The sequence below is a fragment of the Panthera pardus genome, unplaced genomic scaffold, assembly GCF_024362965.1.
Source record: "Panthera pardus isolate Hobbes unplaced genomic scaffold, ASM2436296v1 HiC_scaffold_8, whole genome shotgun sequence".
Taxonomy (NCBI): Eukaryota; Metazoa; Chordata; class Mammalia; order Carnivora; family Felidae; genus Panthera; species Panthera pardus.
The window spans coordinates 62,781,522-62,803,450 of NW_026527013.1; the positions used below are offsets into that span (position 1 = coordinate 62,781,522).

Consider the following 21,929-nt stretch of genomic DNA (forward strand, 5'->3'; position numbering starts at 1 on the left):
GGCTTCTCCAGGCTCCCACGGCAAGGGGCAGGAGCAAGGGTGGCTCGCACCGCCCTAAAGACGCTCCACCAACCTCAGGGAAGTTTCTGTAGCATCTTTCTCCCGCGATGATCCCCGAGGTCGATTTCGGGTGGAACCAGAAGGCCTGGGGCTCCAAGCTACCGCACAAGCACCCACAGATGACGACCTCCAGGCCAGCCGCGCCTCTCCCGTGACACCCGCGGGATGCTCTCCCCCCACCGGACCCTCACGTGTCCCTCCACTGAACAAGTCACCCGCCTGCTCGTTGCACTCAAAACGGGAGGTAACTCTCGGAAGTGCAGTCTGCCTGTGACTGCCTTTCCTGTCCTCCAGGCTACGTGCGCTGCCGCAAACGACTGAGGTGACCCGTTGTCACCAGCGGTTCTTGATTTCACTGTTAATCTCGCTGGGATAGGGCTGCAAACGAACACAGCTGTCATGGGCTGGGTTGTGTCTGCCCCCCCACCCCAAATTCACATGTCGAGGCCTAACCCTCAAGACCTCAGAATAGGCCTGTGTTTGGAGACAGGATTCTTCAAGAGGAGATTACAGTCAACAAGGTCACCAGGACGGGCCCTGGTCCACTGCCTGGTGTCTTGTAAGAAGAGGAGATCTGGGGCACCTGGGGGGCTCTGTTGGTTGAGCAACCAACTCTTGGTTTCGGCTCAGGTCATGATCTCACTGTTTGTGAGATCAAGCCCCACATCGGGCTCTGCACTGACAGTGTGGAGCCTGCTTGGGATTCTTTCTCTCTCTCTCTCTCTCTCTCTCTCTCCTGCTCGCTCACTCTCACTCTCTCAAAATAAAGAAACTTAAAAAAAAAAAAAAAGAGGGGATCAGGAGAAGGACAGCACAGAGGGACAACCACACTGGGACACAGGGAGGAATCAGCCATCCATACACCCAGGAGAGGCCTCGGGAGGGACCATCCCAGACATGCCTGGATCTCAGACATCCAGCCTCCAGCGCCAAGAGAGAAGAAATGTGTGCAGTTTACGCCCCTGGTCTATGGAGCTTTGTTAAAGCCAGCTGGGGGGTGCCAGGGAGGGCTCAGTCAGTTAAGTATCTGAGTCTTGATTTCGACTCAGGTCATGATCTCATGGTTTGGGAGTTTGAGCCCCGCATCTGGCTCTGTGCTGACAACATAGAGCCTGCTTGGGATTCTCTCTCTTCCTCTCTCTGCCTCTTCCCTACCTGTGTGCGTGCTCTCTCTCTCTCTCAAAATAAATACACACATTTTAAAAAGAAGAAAACGGGGTGCCTGGGTGGCTCAGTCGGTTAAGCGTCCGACTTCGGCTCAGGTCATGATCTCGCGGTCTGTGGGTTTGAGCCCCGCATTGGGCTCTGTGCTGACAGCTCAGAGCCTGGAGCCTGCTTCCGATTCTGTGTCTCCCTCTCTCTCTGCCCCTCCCCCACTCATGCTCTGTCTCTCTCTGTCTCAAAAATAAATAAACATTAAAAAAACTTTAAAAAAAAATAAAAAGAAGAAAACGAAATGAGACCTTCTCTTACACTCATGTTTCTGAGTTGGGTCGATTGTTCCTTCCTGTACTCACTTGTTTATTAAATACTTGCTTGGGATTCTCGGTCTCTCAGCCCCTCCCGTTTGTTCTCTCTCTCTCTCTCTCTCTCTCAAAAATAAATAAATAAAAACTTTAAAAAAAAAAAAATAGGCCAGCTGGGAAACTACCCAAGAGGTTCAGATCCTATGTTACTGGGAGACAGATTCCTGAACTGAACGTCTCGGGACTCACTTCCGTGAACAGCACAGAGAAAAGTCACCCTGTGATGGAAAAATACCCCTTCCCAGCTGGAGCCCCCGCACCCTCCTCATATCTGGTAACGCTGCAGAGAGTAAGTGCAGAGGGCACAGAACTGAATCGTAAACACAGGAAACATCAATCAAGTAATGGTACTGACGGTGGAGTCCTAAAATTACCCCGTGGCAGGAACGCACGGAGGTGGGGGAGAGGCGGCGTCAGGGCACAAGCATCTCCCGGGAGAGCAGCTGGGACACCTTCGCAGGCTCTTCTCATGGGAACACAAGCTCGTAGACAGGGGCCAACAGGAGACAAAACACTCACCCCGGGAGAGCCCCAGAGCGCCCGATCCGCACACTCCCTTCTGCCTCGGTGCAGGTGCCCCTGGGGCTGCCAGGGCCCATCCAGTCACCGTCCCTGCTCCTGAAGGCCGGCAGCCCCAGGCACAGGCTCACGAGGCGGCCTGTGGTGGAGACCTGGTTGGCCAGCGTGCTCTGGCCTCTAGCCTCAGGCGTGGGCCCAGCGGCCACCCTCACTGGCTCACAGCAAAGCTGAGCCATCACCCTTGACAAGCACGATGACCAGCTGTGCACAGACAGGCCTAGCACCCGGCCCCGCACCATCCAGCATGGGACACAGAGGCATCTCGGGTGACAGATCACAGATCACGGCCTAAAGGGGGCAGCTCAGACACCCCACCTCTGACGGAGAAGACCCGAGGAAAGGGGCATCTGGTCACCAGCAGAATGCAGCCTCTCAGGGGACAAATGATCGAGGGGGCAGGAAACCCCTCGGAGCCCCCCACCCTCCCCGCAGGAGGGTGCTCAGCTGTCGCAGAGCAACGCTGCAGGTGCACGTGGACAGGGTCACAGGGCATGGAGCACGGCTCTGGGGACGTGCAGCGGCTGTGGGCTCAGGAGGTGCACGGGCAGCTCAGGACTGGGTGAGATGCAGGGCAAGTTCACACTCGGCGTCCGGGGAACACGTGGGCAGGCTCCCAGAAACCAGCACGGTGGGTGCTGGAGGCTGGTGGACATGGGGTGGGAGGGACCTGGGGGCCCGGCACGGTGCAGAAGGGAGCGAGGGGCAGCGTGGACCTGCAGGGAGAGGCAGGGAAGACAAGGCGCGATCAAGACGGGGGTTGGGGGGGTTTGATGGACGGTCAGGAGCAGAGGGGGCTTCAGGCCAGGAGCCAAGGGAAGAGAAACCTCTGGCCAGGACCGAGGAACCTGCAGAGACAACTAGACGGGGAGGGTCTCCAGGTCTTGGCCAGAGGCCAGGGGGCTGGGTGGGAGGGGACCCAGAGAGATCCAGAAGGCCAGGCAGGCAGGAGACCCCAGCACAGCCCTGTCCCCTCCCCGAGGCACCCTTCTCGGCGGGAGCTCCAGGCCCTGAGGTGAAGTGGGGTGGGACAAATGGGGGCCCAGACAGGCCCCTTCCCCTGCGCCCCTGGGGCCCCTGGCCCCACTCCCCACCCACATCCGGCCCCCTCGAGTCCCCAGCACAGGGTTCTTGCTGCCACGTGTCTTCTCGCAGACCCGCCACTCGACCCACACCTGTCTGTGCTCCCCTGCTCCGTGACACCGTGGTAGGTCTCGCTTCACAGATCCCCAAGGACCATGAGCATCGGCCACACAGCCCTCTCCTGATGGCCCAGCTGCCAGCCCAGTCTGGCCTCATCCACCCGGGGACCCAGGGGCCCCCGCACCCACATCTGTGCCTCCGAACACCTCTGCTCGGCCGCAGCAGCTCACAAGTGCGAGCTGGGAACGAAATAGCCACAGAAGTGCCCCCTGATCGCTTTTTCGGACTTCCCGCCATAGCAAAGGAGGCCCAAGGAAGAGCCAGACGCCGCAGCGAGCCCCCTGCAGCCACTGGATCAGATCACGAGTACACCTGAGAACCACGTGGGCCAGTGCACGCGGTGACAGGCACCTGTCACGCAGCCGTAGGCACCCAGAGGCACCCACCATGTGAATGCAGCACAGGTAGAAGCGTACCCAACACACAGGACGGCTTCCGGCCGGAGGGACGTCACGTGGGCAAGCTCGCCACATGACCCGCCAGCTCTAGGCACCCGCACATCGGCCGGGCCTCCCACCCCCGCCGGCTCCCCTCCCGACCCGCCTCCCGGACCCCAAGTGCCAGACCGGACCCCTCCCACAGCCTCCCACGCCACCTCTCAGCTGCATTCCAGCTGACCCGCTCCTGAGGTTACCTTGGGCCTCCAGGGGTGGGACAGACACAGGCACGTGGCCCGGGCTTGTGGGGTTTCTGGGGTGAAGGCCGTGAAGCCAGCCATCCTAACTCACCTGACCCCCTCACCCCGTGGAGGTCCTCACTTAGCAGAAGGGGGCTTTGAGCTCACGGAGGCGGGCCTCCGAGGCCACCCGGACCCTGCAGGCCGAAGCGCTGGTGGGAGCCCAGACACGGGGCCCAAAGCCAGTCCTGGGGACGCAGCCAGTACCCACGTGCGGCCATTCGGTGCGGCCCCGCTTCCCACCGAGGCAGGGTCCTGACCCCTCTGTCCTCCCTTCTGCTCATACTTGTGCTGACAAGGGTGACCCTCCAGGGTGAGCGGCATGTTCTCGGGTGGCTGAGAAGAGCTTCAGGAACACCAGCTTTCCCGCAAGAAAACCGCAAGCCTCCAAGCCAGCACAATCTGGAAGCAACTGAATGTCACCCAGACATCGGGACACACCCAGCAAGCCTCTGGCGCCTCGAGGCCTGGGGACCCCGTGCCCTTGCCACGTGCCTACACCCGCGTCAGACCACCCTTCCGCCCGCCCACCAGCCCGCCCGCCTCACCCACCGTGGCCCGTCCTGGGATCTGTCTCCCACAGAAGGTCCACGGCCCCACCAGCCTCCTCCGGGACGAAGATGTCACCCTGTCACTCCCTTCCTTCCTGTGCTAGGGCCCCACACAGAGACCCAGAAAGCTCAAAACATTCAAAACAGGACAGTTGCGTAAATAAATTCCTGGTAAGGAAGGAAGGAGGGAGGGGACGGGGAAGGGTGTGGAAGGGGGGAGGAGAAGAGAAGGAAAGGAGGGAGGAGGCGGGGATGAGGGACCCAGGCCGCCGGCCAGGCCTCCGCCACCGCCTCACAAAGACCCCGCAGCCACCAGCCCACAATTAGGTGGGAGGGAGGCCCCCCCGCGTTTGAGAGTCATCTTCCACACCTCAGGGCTTCGGCCACCTCCCTTGGGTCTCCACAAGGGGACTTAGCTGCTGACCACAGGGAGCACCCATCCCAGAGACAGGGCCTCCAGAGGCCTCTGCCTTGCCCAGGAGTAGTGACTTAGGATCTGGGTCCCCACTAGCCTCTCCTGGCCTCCTCATCCCCGGCCCTCTTTTTTAAAGCTGGAACACCAGACCGGTGCACTGAGCGGGCAGACAGAAGCCACAGCCATTGTGCAGCCCCAGGAGGGGGGTGGGGTCCAGAACACAGCAGGTGCTTCCTCACTGCTCTGCCCGATGGCCAACAATCGAGGAGGTCCTGGAAGACACACCCTCCCCTCTCCCCCTCGGTCTCCCCACCAGAGGGAAAAGGCTGGGAGTTGCTCTCAGAACACTCTAGAAGAGAAGCCTTTCCTCCCCGGGGACGGTGCAACACAGTGGCCCACCCGACACCTCAGTTCTGTGGTCTATGGAATGAGGACACCAGCCTCTTTCACAGCGAGGTCCCCAGGGACAGGGGACAAGCTGTGACGTGCACCTGAGGAGAACTCTCACAGGGACACAACAGTGTAACATTGGTGCCCAGGGCACCTACGTTTGTGACCCCCCTGACCTGACTTGCATGAGAATTCAGGATGGGTCAACCACTGAGAAAGGGTTTTTAAGACCTTTTAGGGGCGCCTGGGTGGCTTAGTCACTTGAGCATGTGACTCCTGATTTCGGCTTAGGTCATGATCCAGGGTCATGGGATTGAGCCCCACATCAGGCTCTGTGCTGAATGGAGCCTGCTTAAAATTCTCTCTCTTCTCTCTCTCCCTGTCCCTCCCCCGCTTGCACACACGTATGCATGCTCGCTCGCTCTCTCTCTAAGATAAATAAACATTGAAAAAAAAAATCCAAAGGTTTAAGGGAAATTGATAAGAATCCTCAAAAACTTGGAATGAGCCATTTCCAATCTGGTCACAGGTGCTCCCAGGCCCTGGAGACACTCAAGCAAATCAATTCAGTGCGTGTGGGAAGCCATACTGCCTCAAGGTTTCAAGGGAAATTTCTCTAAAATTCATTAGACGGAAGATTCTATCTACATTCAAGACAGAGAAAAGGCAAAAATGTAGCAGCTAATCTCATCCCAGAACCAGTACATACAGGAATCAAACTCATCCAGAGGAACCACTGTTTAGGACATCAGCCAAGCTGTGATTCGCTAGCTGGACTGCACACGGGGGCCTCTAAGGACGCCTGAGATCGCACATCACAGCCGGGACCAGGGACCCTCGGAAGGGCAGTGGCTGAGCCGGGACTCGCATTTCGGAGAACATACTGCTAAGCGGTTCTCACCATTTGCTCTGTCCCTTCTACTAAAATAGCTCTAGGGGTGCCTGGGCGGCTCAGTCAGTTAATTGTCCAACTCCTGATTTCAGCTCAGGTCATGATCTTGTGGTTCATGGGTTCTGGCCCCGCATCAGGCTCCACGCTGACAGCTCAGAGCCTGGAGCCTGCTTCGGATGCTGTGTCTCCCTCTCTCTCTGCCCCTCCCCTGCTCATACTCTGTCTTTCTCATTACTTGGAAATGCAATTTTACAAAAAGGAGAAACATTGGATTGATAGCAGCTACTTTTTGGGTGGGAGAAAAAGAAAGGTTGGGAAGGCTGGGGGGCTCAGTCGGTTAAGGATTCAACTTCAGCTCAAGTCACGATCTCACGGTTCGTGAGTTCGAGCCCCGCATCGGGCTTGGTGCTGACAGCTCAGAGCCTGGAGCCTGCTTCAGATTCTGTGTCTCCCTCTCTCTCTCTGCCCCTACCCACTCATGCTCTCTCTCAAAAATAAATAAACATTAAAACAATTTTAAACCAAATAAAACAGCTTCACTCAGACAACAAGCCAGCTGCCCCAAAGTAAAGGCCACCCTTCACTCCTTGAGGCGCTGACCAGGAGGGGGACACACCGCGTGCACTCACCATGATGTCCCCCTTCAGCAGCTGGGCCGGCTCGATGGCGATGTGGACCCTGCCTTGGTTTCCCGGGCCGATGTTGCTTGGGGATAAACAAGGTAGAGCTTAATGCAATCTCATGACTTAACAGAAACGCTGTGTGAGAAAAGCGACTTCGTAACGCAAACTCAGAAATGACTCGAAACATCCCGCCAGGCTCAGGGATCCAAGTCGAGCGCATCACGGCCAGGCTGCCACCCACGTGTGGGTCCACAGTCAGTCCAGACACAGGACGGCAGCTCGTTCTGAGCGGTGGCAGCACCATGAGGCCACATCTTACCTGACGCCCTTTATACTAATGCTCATAAAACATCTAGGGGCACCTGGTGGAGGGGAGGGCTCAGCTGGTTAAGCGTCGGACTTCGGCTCAGGTCATGATCTCACAGTTTGTGGGTTCGAGCCCCGCGTCCGGCTCTGTGCTGACAGCTTGGAGCCTGGAGCCTGCTTCGGGTTCTGTTTCCCCCTCTCTGCCCCTCCCCCGCTCATGCTCTGTCTCTCTCTCTCTCAAAAATAAACTATAAAATTTAAAATAAAAATAAAACATGTAAATGCACACAAAAGCAAACCAGAAAAGCCTAGAAACCATACAAATTCCGAGGACATGTGTCTGCCCTTTGTCTAAAATGCACAGGGGAGGGGCACCTGGGGGGCTCAGTCAGTTAAGTGTCCACCTTCGGCTCAGGTCATGATCTCACAGTTTGTGGGTTCGAGCCCCGCGTTCAGCTCGGTGCAGACAGCTCAGAGCCTGGAGCCGGCTTGGGGTTCTGTGTCTCCCTCTCTGTCCCTCCCCTGCTCTCGCTCTGTCTCTCCCTCCCTCTCTGCCCCTCCCCCACTTGCACTCTCTCCCTCTCAAAAATAAGCAATAAGAAAATTAAATTTAATTTAATTTAAAAAATAAAACGCACAGGGGAGAGAAAAGCATGGGACTCTGGTATGCCTACTTCCAGACAGTTTGGGGCCTGCCCACCCTCCAGGCCCCGCGTCCACACCCCTCTCTGGAGCCAACCGTGCACCTGCCTTGACTGCTGGCCCCGCACTCCCGGCTGGATGCCCCCACCCCTTCCCGCAGGACAGGCGGCTCGGCAAGGGCCCATCTCCTGTGAAGGCGGCACACTTACTATATCCCCGACGTGTACACGGGCTGCATGGCCTGGTAGAGCTTCAGAAAGGGCCGGCACGCTGGAAGAGAGGCGGAATCATCTATAGACACAGGAGTGTGGCCAACAGCAAAAGAGAGACAAGGTGGCCACGGGCTGTGCCCGAGCTTCAGAAGCAGCGCTGGTATAAAGTCACCGGGGTCCCTGGGGAGAGGAGCCCCCCCTCACTGGCTTTCTCCGGCCGGTGACCAGGACGCCCGGGGCCCGGATCCCATGTGAGCCTCTCAGTGGGAGAAAGGGAGGCCTGTCAAGTGCAGGGTCTGGGACGGGCCAGCAGACCTCGAGACCCCGCTGGGAGCGGACACTCACCTCCACCCGTGTCAAAGTTGGGAGTGCCGTGCAGGATGACAAAATGCAGGAACAGTGGCGAGGTATTCATTTTCACCGTCCCCGACAGGAGCCCGCTGAGGAACTGAACGTACCTGCAAAGCAACGGCGGCTTAGGGCCCCTGCAGTGGGGGCCTAACCCCAAGCCAGATGTTTCCTGGGGTTCTGGGAGGGGCCCCAGTCCCCAATGCCCACAGCGATGGGGGCCACAGCATCCAGGTGTGACCCTGGGGAGCACAGCCTGGGCATGCAGCCCCGTCGGGATCCCTGGACACCCCACACTGCGGGCAGCCTCTCTGTCTGTCCCCCAGCCCAGAGCCACGCAGGGCCAGGCCACAGGGCTGTCACAGTCCCCCCCCCCCCCCGGGGGGGAGGAGAGGCTCTGTAAACACCTCACACCTCTAACAGGGTCCCTCTGCCCTCACCTCCCACCCCACACAAAGACCCTGGACGGGCCCCCTGCCCGTCAGAGGGGTCAGAGCACCCATCACCAAGCAGGCGTGGGTTCTCATATCATGAAGGTTTAGCAGGGGATGTACAATAAGCATGTCTGTGACCACAAATGCCATTAAGGAACAACGAATCCCATCCACCCCCACCCCCGCACATCACCCCACTCCTAAGACAAGCACACGTGACAAATGTCACCGTGTAAAGTGTGACAGAGTGGAGCCTGCACCTGTGCCCCTCCCCCCAGCTGTGACAATCACAAGTCTGTGGCTCCTGCTTTTTGAAGGCGAGCCCCAGCTCAGCACGGGACCCTCGGCTCTGCGCGCCCAGCCCCAGCCCGAGACCCCGACTCAGGCAGGTCAGGACGGCAGCCAGAGACGGCCGGTCGCCCCTTCCGGTCTCCAGGGCCACAGGTGGCTGACTGGCAGCAGATCCCAAATGTGCAGCCGGGCCGGTGGCCCCGCGTGTGCCCGCTACCATGTGCCTGCGTGCTGGCCGGTCCACGCACAGTGCTGGCCCCAGGGGCTCCTCACAGGTGCTGGGCGCACACATCACTCAGACCCCCTTCTCTACGCTTTGATTTACTCCAGCGTGCACGCAGGGAGGGGTAAGAAAACCTTGTACGGTACAACACATGTCGAATCTCTATGAAGTTCTCTTTGGGGTGGCCTCGTCCCGCTGTCTCCCAAAGTGTCAGCACAAGCGCGAATGCCCCGGGACGACAACCACGTGCACTGCAAGCCTGCTCGGTAGCTGTGGCCGGGGTCGGCGGCCGAGCCAGCGGAGGCTGCACACGGGGGACAGGTAGCCAGGCCACGTTCCACAGGTCTGCGTCTGTACGCGGCCACCCGGAAGCCCCCGTCGGCGCCAAAGACCAGAAAATCGGTCCACGGGTGGACAGGAGACACAAAAGAAAATGAAAGGGCTTCCTGATCAGTTCCTCCAGCAGACCGCGGGCAGGACCGGTCCCAGCCGTGGTGTTCACCCGCGGCGAAGGCAGGAAGGAGCGCAAGGGCCCCAGCCGCCTGCCCGACTCTCGTAGCGCACAGCTTGCAAACCCCGTTCCAAACAGCTCCACCGTCTCCCACCACCTCCTCCTGCTTTGGAGGGAAGAAACTCCCTGGGAGGTCGTTTTCCTGCGTCATCTCTGTGCAGAAGGTGCAGACACGGCGCATGTACAGGCGGGAGACACACACGCGTCACTCGTGTGCCAAAGCAGCTTGAGATCTGCCAACATTCGCCACGCTGCTTAACCAGCTGCCAAAGCGGGAATTTACGGCTGGGGTTCCCTTGAATCTCAAACACGTGATCTGCACTTGGGTAAGCCACAGGAGGGCATGGGGGGGGGGGCCACCCTGGCTCCAAGCAGGGGACACCTGATGGCCACAGCGGGCACGCTCCCCAAGGAGAGAGGATGGGCACCCGGTCCCTTTGCACCTGCCCGCCTCCCGTACAAATGCTCTTTCAGACACACAGGTGTTGTGTCAAGACTACAGAAACGTCAAAGCCAAATGAAGCTATACTGGAGTGTGTCTGGCTCTCAGACACACCTACGAATCTTAAGTTTCTGCAGGCCAGACATCGGGGCTCTGGTCCCTTCACCAGACTGCAGGCCAGACATCGGGGCTCTGGCCCCTTCACCATGCAGGGTCGGACACAGGAAGGACCCCACCAGGGGCCTCCTCGGGACTCCTCCTGCCCCGCGCCCCTGGGAAGGTCCGCTGGCCCCATTATCCCTCCCTAATGGAGTCTGGACACGTGTGCCGCTGTCTCGACCCCCTCCCAGGAAGAAGAGTGCAGAGGAGAAGGGGCACAGAAACCCTCATCATTCACTCGTCACATGCACAGCGTTGATGACAAGCTAAGACTGCAGAAATGGTGTTTTAAATTATTTATCAGAGCAAAAGAACGCCACGTTCATCAGTAACCCCGGGGCTTCAGCAAGGGGCTCCTCAGCATCAGCCGGAAGCCGACCACTCTGTGGCTTTTGAGAGTAAGGAACAAGGGTGCCCGGGGTGGCTCAGTCGGCTCAGCTCATGATCTCATGGTTCGTGAGTTCGAGCCCCGTGTCGGGCTCTGTACTGACAGTGTGGAGCCTGCTTGGGATTCTCGCTCTCCCTCTCTCTCTCTTTCTGCTCCTCCCCTGCTCACCCTCTCTCTGTCTCTCTGTCTCACTCTCTCAAAATAAATAAATAAACATAAAAAAAATAAGAGTAAGGAACAGAGTGGCAGAGAATGGACCCCCTGTCAAACAGGGTCCCGCCTTAGAGCTCATCACCAAGTATTAATTAAGCGAAAGCTTGGAGGCGGCTTGCTGTTGAGGCCCCAACAAACCCCCACAAACCCCCGGCAAACTAATTAAGTCACTCGCCACGAGACCCATTTTGAAACGGTTTCTCAAACGCAGTCCTGACATAGGCCACGACGTCCCCCCTCGGGGTGGCCAGGACCACAGGGAGGGGGTCGTCAAAGCCTCTGTCACACAGATGTGTCCGTCCTGGGCTCTTCGGGCCTCAAAGTGCTTCCAGGCATACTGTATGCACGCACTCAGTCACCTACCCACTTGAGAACATCTCCCAAGGCAGGAGCTGGGTAGAGAACATCCCTCTAGCCTGTGGGTGCAGGAAGATTCACCTGGGAATGCAGAATGGAGCCCACACGACCATTATGCAACATCAGCACTACAGCTTTCAGCACACGCTGACAGGCATGGGTTTGCGAAAGTGAGAGGGCTTTCCTCCATTTTCCACACTCTTGCACTGCTATTAAAAAGCTACAGTAAAAGGGCGCCTGGGTGGTTCAGCCGGTTAAGCATCCGACTTCGGCTCAGGCCATGATCTCACGGTCCTCGAATTTGAGCCCCGAGTCGGGCTCTGGGCTGACAGCTCAGAGCCTGGAACCTGCTTCGGAATTTGTGCCTCCCTCTCTCTTTGCCCCTCCCCTGCTCGTGCTCTGTTTCTGTCTCTTGAAAATGAATAAATGTTTAAAAAAATAAAAAAAAAAAAAAAAGCTACAGTAAATCCTAAGAGCAAAAAGAAGAAAACAAGGCAAACATTCTTCCTTGGTGGGTGCTGAGCATTTTGAGTGGATAGAAATACAAACCATATGATGGTGTCAACAGATGCAGAAAAAACACTGGACAAAATACAACGTTTGTTTATGATAAAAAGTCCCAACAAAGTTGGTATACAAGGAGCAACCCTCCACGTAATGAAGGCCATGCATGACAAGCCCACAGCAAACATCGTACCCAATGCTGAGAAGCTGACAGCTTTTCCTCCAAGATCAGGAACAAGACAGGGATGCCCACCCTTGCTACTTTTATTCAACATAGTGTTGAAGTCCTAGCCACAGCAATCAGACAAGAAAAAGAAATGAGAGGCATCCAAATCAGAAAGATTTAAAACTGTCATGGTTTGTGGGTGACATGATATTATACATAGAAAACCCTAATCCTCCCTTCAAAAATTGTTATGACTAATAAATGAATTTGGTAAAGTTGTTGGGGCGCCTGGGGGGCTCAGTCAGTTAAGCATCTGACTTCGGCTCAGGTCATGATCTCACGGTTTGTGAGTTCAAGCCCCACATTGGGCTCTGTGCTGGCAGATTGAGCCTGGAACCTGCTTTGGATTCTATGTCTCCCTCTCTCTCTGCCCCTCCCCTGCTCATGCTCTCTCTCTCTCTCTCTCTCTCTCTCTCTCTCTTTCTTGAAAACAAATAAACAGTAAAAAAAAATTTTTTTTTAATTTTGTAAAGTTGAAGCATACAAAATTAACATACATCAATAGGTTGCATTTCTAGACAGCTAAGAATGTACTACCAGAAAGAGAAATTAAGAAACAGCCCAGGGGCGACTGGGTGGCTCAGTCAGTTAAGCGTCCATCTGACTCTTGGTTTCAGCTCAGGGCATGATTTCGCGGTTTTGTGAGTTCAAGCCCCGCGTCAGGCTCTGTGCTAGCAGCACAGAGCCTGCTTGGGATTCTCTGTCTGCCTCTCTCTCTGCCCCTCTTCCACTTATGCTGTCTCTCTCTGTGATAAATAAACTTAAAAAAAAAATTTTAATAAAAAAAAACAAAGAAAGAAACAACCCATTCACAACTGCATTAAAACGAATGAAACAGCTAGAAATAAACTTAACCAAGGCAGTGGAAGACCAGTATGCTAAAAACCATAAGACGCTGATGGGAAAAACTAAAGACGACACAAACAGAAAAACGTTCCATGCTGATGGATTGGGAAGAACAATATCGTTAAAATGTCCATCCTACCAAGAGCAAGTTACAGATTCAATGCAAACCCTATCAAAATTCCAATGGCATTTTTCATCACAGAAATAGCAAAAAGCAAACAAACAAAAAAGCACCTTAAAATTCACATGGAACCACAAAGGAGCCTAAACAGCCAAAGCAGTCTTGAGAAAAAATAACAAAGCCAGAGGTATAACACTTCCCAATTTCAAACTAAGCTACAAAACTGTAGTAAACAAGACAGTACGGCACTGGCATCAAAACAGGTCAACGGGACAGAAGAGAGAGCCCAGAAATAAGCCCACGCACATCTGGTCAATTCGTTTATGACAAAGGAGCCAAGAATATACAATGGAAGAAAGCAGTCTCCTCAATCAACAGTGTTGAGAAAACGGGGCCACTGTCTTACCCCGTGCACAAACTAAACTCAAAATGGATTGAAGACTTGAACATAAGACCTGAAACCATAAAAATCCTAGAAGAAGACGCCGGTCTTGGTGATGACGTTTTTAATCGGACACCAAAGCAAAAATAAACACATGGGATCGCATCAAACTAAAACAACTTCCACACAGTGAAAGAGTCCATCATCAAAAGGACAAGGCGGCCCACGGAATGGGAGAAGACACTTACACTATGTGGTTAATAAGGGGTTGGTATCGAAAATATATGCAGAAGGGATACAGCTCCACAGCAAAAAAAAAACAAAAACAAACAAAAAAACAATAATCCAATTGAAAATGGGCAGAAGACATGAACAGACAGTTCTCCAAAGAAGACATCCACATGGCCCACAGACACATGGAAAGATGCTCAAATCACTGATCATCAGGGAAATGCAAATCAAAACCACCATGAGATACCACGTGACACCTGTCAGAACGGCAAAAATAACAGCACCGGAAACTACAGATGTTGGCAAGGACGCGGAGAAAAAGGAACGCCCTTGGGCTGTTGCTGGGAATGCAAACTGGTGCAGTCACTATGGAAAACCGTGTGGAGGTTCCTCAAAAAGTTAAAAATAGAACTACCATATGGTCTGGTAACTCCACGTATGGGTATTTTGCCGATGAAAACAAAAACACCTACTTGAAAAGATCATCTGGGGGCACCTGGATGGCTCAGTCAGTTGAGCATCCAACTTCAGCTCAGGTCATGATCTCAGGGTTCCTGAGTTCGAGCCCCGCGTCGGGCTCTGTGCTGACAGCTCAGAGCCTGGAGCCTGTTTTGGATTCTGTGTCTCCCTCTCTCTCTGCCCCTCCCCTGCTCTCACTCTGTATGTCTCTCCCTCTCAAAAGTAAATAGACATCAAAAAAAATTTAAAAAAAAAAAGAAAGAAAGAAAAGGTCATCTGCACCCATGGTTACTGCAGCATTACTGATGGTAACTGATGGAAACAGCCCAAGTGTCTATCAAAGGACAGACGAATAAAGGTGTGGCATAGATATACCACAGGATGTTAATCAGCTCTAAAAACAAGAAAGAAATCTTAACATCTGCAACAACTTGGATGGAGACTACTATGTAAAGTAAAATCTCCAACAGAGAAAAACAAATATCCTATGACTTCACTTACATGTTGAACCAGAAAACAAAACAAATGAACAAATAAAACAAGCTCCAAAGCTCACAGACACAGAGAACACACTGGTGGTTGCCAGAGGCAGGGGTTACTGGATGGGCAAAAGGCGGGAGAGGAGGAGGAGGGGGAGGAAGGAAGAAGGAGGGAGGAGGAAGGGGAAGAAAAAGAAGAGAGGAGGAGGAGGAAGAGGGAGGAAGAGGAGGAGGAGGAGGAGGAGGAGGAGGAGGAGGAGGGAGAGGAGAAGGAGAAGCAAGAGGAGGGAGGGGGGAAGGAAAAAGGAAAGAGGAGGAAGAGGTAAAAGGAAGAGGTGGAGGAAGAAAAGGAAGGACGTGGAGGAGGGAGGGGGAAGAGGAGGAGGAAGAGAGGAGGAGCAGAAGGATAGGAGAGGGGAGAGGAGGACAGGGGGAGGGGCAGGGGAGAAATGGGAACCCCTCTTCCCTGGCGGGAGCAGAGCATCCAGGGGGGCTCCCTCCTAGTTTAAGTCACACCCACACAGGAACGTCTGCTGCCACCCTGGAAAGGGCTCAACAGGGAAACGCCATGTCAGGGTTCAAAACAGAACGAGGGGCTCGGTGTACCTGTAATACTAATGAAACGCTGGGTTTCTTGCAAGCGACTCACACTCCCTTGTGGGGTGTGTGGCTCAGAGTGGGTTCAGACTCAGGGTCCCACACCGCCCACACAGCCGGGTCTGAACACACACGGACCTGGACACAGGAAACACTCAGGAAAAAAGGAGGCAGTGCCTTTGGTGGTCCTTGAAATCCCTCTCCCGGATGGAACTGAAACACACCTGTGAGCCGCCCCAAGGATTCCCTCGGAGGCTGGGGAAGCAGGTGCAGGAGACAGAAAGCCATCCTGGCAACTGCCTCGGCCATCCTTGGCAAATCCCCTGCTGTCAGCCTTAAAATAGAAGCGCAGAGACTGTGTGCCCGGCTCCGTGTCACTGTCGGCAAGACGTGGGGCCAGGAGGAGGCCGCCCAGGACCCCTCTCGCTGGACCCTGACCCGCTGCGTACACCCTGACCCCGTCCGCCTTCTTCAGCTGGGCATGGAGGGCGGCGTGCACTCCCCTGGGGACACATGGCGAGAGAGTCGGCTCCCCCAGGGCCCTTCTGACCCTGCACACCAAGCATCCCGGGGGCTCCAGAGAGAGGGTGGTGGGCGGGCCAAGGAGGCTAGCATGATGGAAGATGCCCCGGGCTCAGGAGCTGAGCGTCTAGAACAGGGGTCGGGGCCAACCACAAACCTGCCACAGAGCCACGTTCGCTCATTTCCGAATGCCTGTGCCGCTCTCCAGTGAGGACAGCCGTGACAGAGACCACGTGGCCTGCACGGCCCAGAACCTCCACCCGCCAGCAGATTACAGACACAGTTCACCGACCCGACCCGGCAGATAGAAACCAGTTCTGGCATCAGAGCACAAATCCACCCCTGCGCTGAGCGTGCGGGAAGGACGCCTGGGTCCCCCTCTCAGAGCCAGCCGGGGCCGGGGGCTCCCCTCCCACCCACACACGGTGGCTCATCTCCGCCGCTGGGCACCCGGCCAGCCCTCCCCTCCCGTTCTTGCCTGGTCAGGGGAGGCGCCTCTTCTGTCCCCACCTTCTGAAATATGAAGTCTCACCCACCTGTTCACTCAGGCGTGGGGACACGTACGTACCGTTTCTGGGACGGCTGCATTAAATCCGAAACTTTATCATCGTAGAACTTCTTCATCGCAAATCTATCCAGGGCCTGGTCGGCGCTGGGGAAGGAGAGAGATGGACAGAGACACAGCGTTAACCCCGTGGAGTCACAGGTGGCAGGGTGACACAGGACAGGTGGTATGGCTGTCCTGAGTGACCGGCCCCCACGGGAGCCCCACCTCTGCCGCGCCTGCACGCGTGTACCCCAGCCTAGCATTAGCATCTCCTCTTGGACCCCAATCCCGGGAGTATGTTCGGGCCACCGTGGAAGCCAGGACTGCGGGTCTGGAGCTCTGTCCCAAACAGCAGGTGGCTTCCATGGGCCCCGCGTGAGTCTTCGGATCACCAGGGTTTGGGGCACAGTCAGAGCTCTACGGTCAGCAACACCCAGCAAGCCCCCGGAGAGCAGTTTGGGACCTGCAGGGGGGTCACGACTGTCAGCAGGCCGGGGCGGGGGGAGGGGGGCATCAGAAGACTGCGCCATCATGGTTCCGAGGTGGCCACCACAGGGAACGCTGCTCACCAACAATCCCACGCTGACCTCAGCTCTACAACGCCCACCAGCGCACGCGGCAGGACCCAGGAGACCCCGTAACGGGGCATTTCACGGGCCTGCCTGATCTGACTCAGATGAATCGTGGAACGTGGGTACAAGAGGTCATAGCAAAAAGCTTCCTTGGAAATGTGATCTACGGGTGAGCCCTCCCCTTAGCGCGTGTACGTGCACCTCCAGAAAATGGGTATTTCACCGCCTGCATTTGTCTTAAAGCTGGACTGATGGGGTGGTCCCGTACGGAAGATCCCCTCAAGCTCTGAATATTTACCATGTCGAGGACTTATGTTTTCAAGCTGGAAAGTACGGTTACATACCCACCCGTTCGCTTGTAAGCACTCCTTTCCCCGGAGCTCTCGTGTCCCACTAAACGTGGGACACTGATAACGCATCTGGGCCTGTGCGTGTTCAGTATTAACGTCACTGTTAGCATCAGGAGTGTTCCCAGGGACAGTCTCTGTGATTGCTCGTCTTCAGGGAGCCGACACACGAGCATCCTCCCTACTGTTTGATTTCCAGTTTCGGATCTGATCTGGAGCACGGTTTCACGACAGAGCTCTTAAAAACGCATGCTCCAGGGGTGCCTGGGTGGCTCAGTCAGTTAAGCGTCCAACTTCGGCTCAGGTCAGCCTGCTTTGGATTCTGCCTCTCTCTCCCTCTCAAACAAATAAACATTAAAAAAAATTTTTTAAGAAAACAGAAAGGCAGGTGTCGCTCCATTTTAGCGAGAAGTACTTAACACTGTTACTCGTGCGGCTGCCAACAGCATTAACAGCGGCAAATACCCGAGTACTGGTACTGGACGTTACATGCCACGATGCACTGAACGGCCACAAAACCCCACGAGGCTCAGCCACCATTCCCCCCTTCGCAGGCGAGGACCTCACAGCTCTGAGGTTCATGAAAACGGCCTGACTCTGTGGCGGAGATGGGCCCCGACTATGGAGAAAAATGGAGGATTGAGGAGGGGTGTTGCGGGTGCTCTAGGGCTCGAAGCCGCTGGGCTCTGTGCCCCCTGACCTGCCAGGTGAGCCCCCACCCATGGAGCCCGGGTTGCAGGCGCAGCCACGTGGCTGCGGCAGAAACAGGGGGCGACACTGTGCAGGCGGCACGTGGTCTGCGTCACACGCTGTGTCTCGGCGGAGGGAGTCCGAGTGAGCAGGAGCCTCGGGGTCCGTCACACGCCCAGACGCTGACATCAGTGAGGGGGGATCCGGTTTGCAGGGGTGCTGGGTTCCCCCTCCCCCGGCAGCCCCAAGCTCCCTGGTCCATGTCCAGAGAAAACATTTGGGAAGTCAAATTTCACTCCTTGGCGCTGGTGAGGCCCGGATCCGTGGGCCGCTATGAACAGGGCGCGTGTCCTCAGAACTGGGGCAGCTCCCGCTTCACGGGAGGGTACGTGTGGACGCAAACCCACAGGGAGCGACGCTCTGGGCTGGGTTGCGGCGTGAATGGTTCGCACCAGGAGGTTCCCACCAGCCTCCTGCGCCCGACGTCCCGGCCAAGGGTCCCGTGGTGGTTCTTCCAGCCCCCGGGGACCAGAGGGGACCAGAGACAGCTCCCGAGCCTTGGTTTCCCCATCGGTAAAGCGTGAGCGGTGACTGGTTCACCCCCTGGGTTACTCAGGAGGATCGAGGGAGAAAAGACCAACTTGCAAAGTGCATTCCAGACGCCAAGGACACACAAACCGCCATGGCCACTCGTCTTGACAAGGTACAAGGTATCCAGGGAGGCTACGCGGCTCTCGCTCTTAAGACGGGTGACATCCGTCCCTGCTGTTTTCGTCACAGAACGAGGGAGCGCTCACCAGCTGTCTCAAGGTGACGTCGGGGTCAATCAAACACCTGCACGTCCTTCTCAGCAGCGCCAACCACTAGCAGGGCGCTTTCCCCGCCCCGAGGGCTGGCCGAGCCTCCCACCCCGTCCCGGAGCTTCCGACGCCCAGGGCAGCGCGGACGCCCCTCGTACCTGGCCGACACGTTGGTGAAATGCATGTACGACGATATCACCACGCCGATGCGTCCCTTTCCGCCCTGCAGGAGACAAAAGAGGGACTCAGTTTCTCTGGACTCACACCGCAGAGACGGAACGCTCGCAGATGACAAAGAGCCCGCTTTGGGGGGGGGGGGTAGCCACCGTCAGCCTCCGCCGGTCCCCGATCTGGGGATGGCAGCATCCAGCGGGCAGGCAGCGTGCACACCGGGTGCCCACGGCAGGTGCCACCAGGGGCATGGGGCAGATCTGCACGGAGGTGGCCGGTCAGCTCGCCATCTCCCACTGGGGACCAGCAGCATGTGCGGGGGGAGGCACGCAACGGGTATAGACTCGCCTGCAAGTGAGCTAAAGCCCCGCCCCACAGGCCAAGGTTATGAGGGCCGCACACGCAGCCTGGAAAGCCCGGAGGGAAGATGCCAGCGTGCTGGCAGCACCTCACCCCTGCCACCGCTTACCCAGCCCTGCCTGGTTACACACAGGGACCGTGGCCCAAGAATGCAGGGGCTCAGTCCGTGACCACAGACACACACAGCCCAGACGCGGCAGCCAGCCGGAACCACGGGCCAACGGGACCCACAGGACTGGGTGTGTGGCAACACCACCGCTGTGACAGGCCGCCTGCCGCCTTCTAGAACATACTGCCACAACCCAGCCCAGCGGTCAGCAAACCACACTCCACCAGCCCCTTCTGCCCACTACCTGTGTCCACACAACCTGCGAGCCCAGGGCTATGTTTCTGAACAGTTGAAGAAAAAGCAAAACTATGACATCTGTGACATGTGACAGTCACCTGAAGGTCAGCTGTCACTGTTTGACCCCGGCCATGCCCGTCTGTTTAGGTGCACGAGGGGTATTTCCACCGTCAACAGCAGGTGTGAGCAGTTACGGTCACCCCGCACCCACAAAAGCCCAAAATATTCAGTCTGGATTTTTCATGAAAAGTCAGCCAACCCGGACGTAGAGGCGCATGAAGCCAAAATGGCAGGGGCACCAGCACACAGGCCCCCACGTCTGTCCTCGAGAAGAAATGGCCAAGCAGATCCGGTCACAGCTCTGAGGACCCACACCACATGGGAATGTCACCCAGGAGCGGGCAGCTCTCTGCCCATGCAAGTCAGGTGCACAGACACACGTCATTTACTGGCACAAACCCACTGCTAGCAAACAGCCCCTCAGCCTGGTGGGGCACTCATGGAACATTCACGGCCACCGCGCTCGGTCACTCATGGTCTCTGTGGTGCTCACACGAGACTCCGAAAGGTTCAACTCCACCAGCTGTCCGTCCTCCACAGTTGTCAGAATCACTGACTGCACAAGTTGCTGAAGGTAGGTCCTTTGTAGAGACTCAAAACCAGATGCTGTGGGCATGGAACCTTCTAGAAGAACCTTCTGCTCAGTCAGCAGCTAGCAGGTGGTGGGTGGGCAGTGAAGGAGACTAGGGGCAAAACCGCACAACCCCTACCCTTCGCAGCAGATGGGAGAGCAGGGCCGTTGCAGGGCTGACCCGTGTCTGCCCCCCACCCCCCAGGCCAAGCGCCCCAGCTCTGCCCGCATTCCCGGCGCATGCAGAAGGAAACACACACTCTGCTGAGCTCGCAGGTTTCGGCCAAGTCCCCGATGTCACCCCTGCTACGATCAAGGTGAACTTCTGTTAACGCCAACATCTAAAGTTCACACTCAGAGGGGGCTTCTCTCTCACAGCACGTTTTCTAGAACGCCTCGGGAATGGCTTCCACGCCCCCAGAACGGTGCAAGGTTTTCCAGAACTCTCAAGGTCTAGTGTGCCAGGATCCTCCGGGGGCCCGGCCTGGGGGCCTATGAGCCACAGGGGTATCACCGTCGCTCCACCAAAGTCACCAGGCCATGGCTTACAAAGACCCGTTTATTTTAATTAACAAGAATTGGTTAAAAATAAAAAAAGCCTATCTTCTTTTGAAGTTTGCAGCAAGACACAAATTCGGAGAGAAGGTCCTTCCATCTAATACAATCCTGAAAAGCTCCACTTAGCTTAGTTTTGTAAGAAAACTAGTGGGGGGCCTGGCTGGCTGTTTGATGGAGAAGGAAAATCAAGTTAGAAATGAGAAAAAGCAAGAAAAGCAGAGAAAGAAACGTCATCCCCGTTCGTGTGCACCTGACAGGCTTTCCTCCAAGCTGGGAGGCACTGCACTCCATGAGGGGGACCGGGAGGTGTCCCACTGCCCCCAGAACAGGGGGTCTTTGTACCCTGGGAGGAGACTGTGCAGAAAGCCCCACACAGCCCGAGGGGGAGGTTCTCTGAAACTAAACTCAATAACGCAATGGATTTTCGTGCAGCTTTAGAACGTGAAAAGATCTGAAAAGGAGACATCCCAAGAAGGAAATGTCAACGCTTTCAAGATGCTCTCATGGTCACAGAACACGGTGTATAAGGGACAAAATGGGGAGCAGACCCCTTCCCTCTGGGACCAATGCCCACCCACCACACTGTCCTTTCCCAAAGCACCTCTCGCATGGAGTATGGCCCACGGGCTTCCCCGCTCGGGAAATCCGCTCTCTGTCTGGCCGCACTCCACGCCAGCCGGATCCAAGAAGCCAGGGAATGCAGGGAGGCCGTGCGAAACCAGAGAAGAGAAAAGATCTCAGGTGGTCGGAGGCCAGGCGCAGCTCGGACAGTGCCCCCACGGCCAGCGCCCACCAGCCTGCAAGGGGGTGGCCACGTCCGGTCCCCATCCAGCTGCCGGCCGGGAGACGACCACGTTTGCAACAGCATCCTGCCCGCAGTGTGGGGGTGGGTACATTACAGCAGGAGTCAGACGGCACCTCCAGCCCACTGCTGTCCATCCTAACAGCACCCTTTTCCTTCTCAAAGGGCTTTCTTGGGGCGCCTGGGGGCTCAGTCAGGTAAGTGTCCGACTTTAGCTCAGGTCATGACCTCATGGTTCGTGGGTTCGAGCCCCGCGTCGGACTCTGTGCTGACAGCTTGGAGCCTGGAGCCTGCTTCAGA

At 56.4% G+C, this 21,929-nt stretch overlaps 1 protein-coding gene across 12 annotated transcripts in view; it reads right to left on the minus strand.

Moving 5' to 3' along the window:
• The window catches only part of TNS3 (tensin 3), a 215,542-nt gene that overhangs the window by 92,545 nt on the left and 101,068 nt on the right, over positions 1 to 21,929 (minus strand). For all 12 annotated transcript variants that reach the window (XM_053897586.1, XM_053897594.1, XM_053897588.1 and 9 more), the window contains 5 exons: positions 18,920 to 18,984; positions 16,374 to 16,457; positions 8,418 to 8,530; positions 8,070 to 8,130; positions 6,919 to 6,994 (listed from right to left, as the gene is read on the minus strand). In XM_053897586.1, coding sequence (XP_053753561.1) covers positions 6,919 to 6,994; positions 8,070 to 8,130; positions 8,418 to 8,530; positions 16,374 to 16,457; positions 18,920 to 18,984 — 399 coding nt within the window. The remainder of the gene's footprint in view (positions 1 to 6,918; positions 6,995 to 8,069; positions 8,131 to 8,417; positions 8,531 to 16,373; positions 16,458 to 18,919; positions 18,985 to 21,929) is intronic.